General features: G+C 44.8%; 2 protein-coding genes across 2 annotated transcripts; both read left to right on the forward strand.

The window, feature by feature from the left end:
* Positions 1-1,519: 1,519 nt before the first annotated feature.
* Positions 1,520-3,334, forward strand: BHQ10_005054 (uncharacterized protein; the record flags this gene model as incomplete). Its single annotated transcript, XM_040877488.1, has 1 exon — positions 1,520-3,334. One exon carries the CDS (start codon positions 1,520-1,522, stop codon positions 3,332-3,334), a length of 1,815 nt encoding a protein of 604 aa, XP_040733558.1.
* Positions 3,335-4,020: 686 nt separating this feature from the next.
* BHQ10_005055 (uncharacterized protein) lies at positions 4,021-4,482 on the forward strand (the record flags this gene model as incomplete). The annotated part of the gene is made up of 3 exons (XM_040877489.1): positions 4,021-4,057; positions 4,126-4,218; positions 4,286-4,482. The coding sequence occupies 3 exons, from the start codon at positions 4,021-4,023 to the stop codon at positions 4,480-4,482; spliced, it is 327 nt and encodes a 108-aa protein (XP_040733559.1).
* Positions 4,483-5,964: the final 1,482 nt, after the last annotated feature.

Raw genomic sequence — 5,964 nt, forward strand, 5'->3', positions numbered from 1 at the left:
GCACACATCACATCGGATAAAAGCGAAACGAACAAGTCAACCCCAACAACCAACGGCTATCAAAGCCAATAAGACCAAGGAAAAATTCCAAACAATATGTTAGGTGAATCAGAAGACCTAATTGCGCGAGTTGCCCAGATTCAACTCAATTCAGAGGTAAGTAGCTCCTTAGCCTCCAAGTCATTCGAATGCAAAACCGTTCAGGTCGCTCACTTCGCCTGGTGTACACACACACTCACAGGATGAGATCTGGGAAAGCGATACTACAAGAGATATCTTACCAGCATGTCCAGAAACTCGTCCAGTGACTTATTCACTACCATGGTACAACCTGGTGGGCCAAGAGGATGACGAAAACTCCACTACAAATGTCAGCTACCGTATTTGTACTAAATGCCACGACGACTATATAAAAAGCAGCCCATTAGCCAGTCAATTTATCCGACAACAGCGACCAGAAGGCTCATTCACACTATGCTGTTTCTTTTTTCCACGCATAAAAGATATTCTCTGGCCGCAAGTCCTTGCATCAAGGAGCACACAAGCAATTAGTGAATTTATGTCTGACAGAAGCAGCATAAACCCATGCAGAGCAGCTGAGCCTGTGACCCCTGGTTACACAGTATGGTTTAAATTTAAGCAAGGTGATATCGACGGTTTCCATGTTTGTCACGCATGCTATGAAGACCGGGTAGTTGGTACCGCGTTTCAAGACGCCTTTGTCATAATTGATCCTACCGAGGAAGATGTCGATCAATGTGTCTGCGACGTCGGCTGCGCACCATATATCGCACGTATCTTGTTGACGATGGCCAAGTCTAGTAATTGGCCTGGCTTCATTAGTTGTGCAGTCAAACGGCTTTGCGCGGAGTGCTGCAGCGGCAGTCAGGTCCAGACTGACAGTATCGGCTGTTGGTATCAACCGGTTGATATCACATTGAATGATATTCAGATTTGTGAAAGATGTTATTTGGACCAGATCGCTCATGGCCCTTTTGAGGATGAGTTTCTTCTCTACCAGTCATCCCAGGATGATAAATCGATTGAACCACAGTTTCGAAGATGTTTACTAGACAATGGTGAAAATCTTGGTATAGCACTCGCCCTCGAACGAGCGAGGCAGAAACTCGATTTCAGCATATTTTTAGAGGCTGCCAAAATCATCAGCAGTGTACCATGGTGTCCTGGTTCAGATATTGTCGGATGTAACGTGTGGACGTTGAATGGTGCTGACTTCGACGGCTTTATCATTTGCGAATCATGCTATACTGGACTCTCAGCTTTTGGTCTCCGACACTTCTTTCGCGAGGCAGTAGTCGATCCTGAAGCAGAGATTTACTGCAGACTGTGCTCTGGTTTGCCAGAATGTGAAGGGTTTCTCCTTAAAATAGCCGAGACACTTGATTGCGGCGCGTTTAGTTACTTCTTCGACTATGTCAAGACTGAACACAGGAGAGGAATCGCTTCGGATGCATACACCAATCACATTGAGAACAAAAGTGATAAAGCAGCTGTGAGAATGACTGAGCATAAGGAAAAGTCATCGAGTGAAGGCCCGGAAGGCACAAGAGAAGAACTACGATTCTTACGGCGATGCCCGGAAGATAGAGTGATAAACTACAGTCTTTTATGGTATCGTCTAGTGAATCCGTCTGAGGCCGAGTTGGCATTTCTCGTCTGCAGCAGGTGCTATACCGACCATATCCAAAACACCAGCCTTGTAGCGGAATTTGAACCAGTCCTGCAGTCAGAACAGTTTGCAGCCGCCTGCAGCTTTTGGATCCCCTCCGTACACGATTGCTTCTGGCCCAAGGCCCTCAGCACTGGCAACACTGTCGTTTTTCGGAAGTATGTCTCAAGATGGGTCGAGTCTCCTCCCTGTCCCGGGGTTCAAGGAAGTCGTGATTTTGGCTCAACGTGGTATGGAATGGTAAATGGTGACGTTGATGGCTTTATGATATGCGAGGGATGCTATGTGGACAATGTTCTTGGTACTACTTTTCAGAATAAGTTTACCACATATTCCTCTGAGTGGGAGAGTGACACATGGGCCTGCGATCTGCGGTTTGCCTTTACTAGTCGAGCGCTGCGTACGTATACAAAACTGAATGACTGGAATAGCTTCGTCTTCGCCGCAGAACAGCGACATGGTCTTCTAGAATGTACAGGGGATGAGGTCTACGCTAATTCTAATACTTGGTTTTACCCCCGTCACAGACCAATCAGTAATATGCGGATTTGTGCAGCCTGCTGCATGGATCACTGGGCACTCACGCAGTTCGACGAAGAATTCCAACAGGAATATCGCGGTCCTCCTGTAGGTAGTGCTGAGTATATGCTGTTCATGACCGAACGCTGGAGATGTCACGTAGGCATCAATTTGCCCGTACTCATGACCATACAGGAAGCCAAGGCTGAAAACAACTTCAATATCTTCACGGAAGCCATCAAAGTTATTCTCGAATCTCCGTCCTGCTCCGAAAATGGAATGACTGAAGGTGAAGGATGGACTCTTTTAGGAGGCTGTGAAGGGTTTACCATATGCTATCCCTGCTACTCGGGCATTATATGGAGTACCGGTCTTTTTATAGACTTCTTCGAGAGGATCTCCTGGCCCAAGGATAACGTCAAAATATGCAGCTTCAATACATCTGCTCCCCGGTTTGAGCTGGTTCTGAACAAACTTCACGAAAGTCTTGATCGACAAGACTTTTCCTTCTTTTCTAGCTTTGTGAAGCAATTCTCTTCGCTTCCAGTGTGTCCTCGTAACACGGTATATATAGGACGACCTTGGTGGGGATATCCACAAGCCCGGTGCTGTGCAGAATGTTGGGTAGACTGGTTATCGCATACACCGCTAGCAATGACGATGCCCCTTCGCGGAGCAGTCTTCGAGGAAGGCGCAATTTGCCAAATGTGGTCACCACGGCTACGCACCCTATGGCTATCCGTTTGTGCGGAAGGAGAGCCGGGATCAGCCAAATCGGAAGCAGCAGTGACCAAGTTTTGCGAGATTGCTCGAGGCAGAGAAGAGATCTTTTGGAAGACAATACCTGCGATCAAACGTCTCAGGAGTTTGAAGTACGCCGAGAACTTGAACATTCAGGTACAGGCAATGGCTTCTGTGAATTATGCTGGTATGAAATCACTGTCGGTAGTCAGTGGAATGACAGACGGCAACCGGTATGGTAATGGTTCGATTGGGTGGTATGATACCACGAGTGGTGCGGCGGCCGCGCAAGCGAGGAACAGTATGAATCAGAGTATGCGTGCTGTCTCGAGTCGAGATGCAGAACTGTATCGATTGCAAGCTAGCTGGAGGGAAGTAGAGTAATGAGTCTTGTCTCTCTAGGATTTGTCATACTAGCTATCGCAAGCGCATCTCTTTTCTTCTATGCATGTTTAGAATAGAATACATAGCTGGAATGAGAGTCCGCAGACCTTCTTCAGTCGCTGTCTCGTATAATTGCGGAGCAAGGTGGGGAATGATACTTGCCAAGCTTTGACAATAGATGGCAATCATGCTTAACTGAAGGACATAGTAAATTCACGTTTTAGATTTTCCCCTCACAGGAAACTTGGCTATCTCGTAGGGTCGTTTATGTAAATCGAAAGCAAACCTCGACACATATTGAGAAATACGTAGATTGAGAATTCCGAAGCTTGGAGTGTCTTCTCTGGGATGTTCAACTTTGGTCTGGGAAGAAGCACCACTGGATAGGCGAATAGTATTATCTAAGAATCAACCGCCTAGGGTCTGAGTTTTGAGATAACTCCGTCAAACAAACTACTAACTTCAGGAGTGGACTTAGTCACATAGTAGTTCTACCTATAAAGTAGAGCTCGCCAGGATCCGACTTATCCGGAAACGCGGATGGCCATGACTAATCAAGGGGTTAGCCTTCCAAGCCGGCTTTGATCGTGCTTAAATGGAATCGTGTGACCGTTCGAAATCTCGACTTCGGAAGTAAATCTGGACCTACAGCGGTGTCTCCCAATATACATCAAGGCTCTATCAATATGGCTGAACATCCTTCCTTTACACTTGCCGCTCTCCGTAAGTTCCCGATTCGATGCCTGAAACGAAAAGTCCCGGGTCGCGGAATATTGATAACCGAAAAACAGTTCCTGCCGGGGGTGTCTTGGGATATCTAAAGTCGCGCTCAGCACCATCATTAATCGCGGGTGTGGGACTTGGACTTTCATATGGATATGCTGGTGAGTGCGTATGAGCAGCACGCCATTTGGGGCGCTTTCTCTTGCGCCGAACTAAACGAAATGTTAGGTTATCTGATCAAAGAAAATAAGGACTACGGAACTGAGCTGGCCTTGGTAAACAGTGTATTGCTGCTGGCTTCCGCAATCCCTAGAGTCATCAAGACGCAAGCCAAGTTCCCCATGCCCATAATTCTCGCAGTCACCGGATCTTTGTCAACTTTCTACTACCAGAAAAAAGCCCGGGAGTTCCGATTCGGAGTCTGATTATCAAAGCCTAAATAAGTCTGACGGCTTGATATGGTAGGCAGTGTCCAGCGCGATCCCGGATTTTGCTGAAGGATAGGATAAATAAGGACAGAGATCAGAAGAAGCTGGTCAAGAATGTAATTACTTAAGAAGAGGTGATACTTCGATTGAATAACTTCTTACCATGTCTTGGGATTAATGTATACGCCATTTTGCTACGCTGTAAGGTCTGCTCGGTTTATTCGCTCATAGTCACCTAGATTCCTAGAAGCTCGATGTTTTCCACTGTCTCATTGGTAAAGTGTACCAAAAATGAACAGTAAACATGATCTAAAGTTGAGGTCTCCAACACTCAAAAGTCTCAGATCAGACCCTCTACCCTGATCACACATTTTCCAATTCAGAAACCATACACAGATACTATACTGCGTTCTCCCTTAAATCCTTTGAGAAACGTTTGAAATCATATCCAGGATTTCCACTATCATGTCCGAATTTATAAGGGGAGCTTCTCTAATGTGGATGCCGTGAAAGCAGAAGACAGCGTTGTTACTCTCTAGAGTCGACTGGAAACGGTCGGTAAAAAGCCCTTGATGTCTTTGCGATATTGACATAGTATCCTCTCTATGTAGATCTATATATAGAGTTATTATAAGAAAATATATATAAAATTAACAATTGAAGATTCCAGCGTGCGCTTCATAGATACTCAATTACGGTTCTGTACAAGTGTTTCTACTTCAAGAACGAGCTTATTCAATAGCTGCCAACACTACGAAATTTGACCCTAAATCTGATCCAGTTCAATACATACAATCAAGAACAATTATCATGATCCGGATCCGGCTTGTTTCCCCAAGTTCCAGACGTGTTACCATACGCCACTCGAGTCCCCGCCTGTCGCTTAGGTTCCAGAACCATAATCTTATCCGATCCGGTCTGCATGAAACAACCAGGGGGTTAAAGGTTTTGTTGCGGGCCGATGAACCAGTATCGTCCGAGATTGTGCCGTTGGCCCAGACTTTGGGTTGATCTAATGTCTGGATGCATGCTTTTAAAGACAAGGCCATCGGTCCAATCAACCGCGTCCAAGGGTAGGAGGACAAGCCATTGTGGGAACATTCTTCACTATCGCAACCAGTATTGCAGAAGCAGAGGCTCATATTGCCTTTATATAAAATTAGTTCTAGAAACACGTCATAAAATATAAATGAACTTTCACACCCTTCTAGAAACCAATTATCTTTTTAATATACTAGTTAGATCAGAAAATTCAGAAGATATCATTACTTATTACTATGTTGAATAGCTGACACACTAAAGAATATTAAAATGGATATAATAGAAACTATTAACATATTTACTCTAGCACTATAAAAAACGCGTGCAGATTAATATAAGTAAAACTTTAGAAATACATTTGAAAGTATATAGATTAATATAGATTACGGTATATAGTTCAATATAGAACAAGATAGTAGGGTTTAGTAGTAGAATGAT

The sequence above is a fragment of the Talaromyces amestolkiae genome (genome assembly GCF_001896365.1).
Source record: "Talaromyces amestolkiae strain CIB chromosome Unknown scaffold8.1, whole genome shotgun sequence".
NCBI classification, from domain to species: domain Eukaryota; kingdom Fungi; phylum Ascomycota; class Eurotiomycetes; order Eurotiales; family Trichocomaceae; genus Talaromyces; species Talaromyces amestolkiae.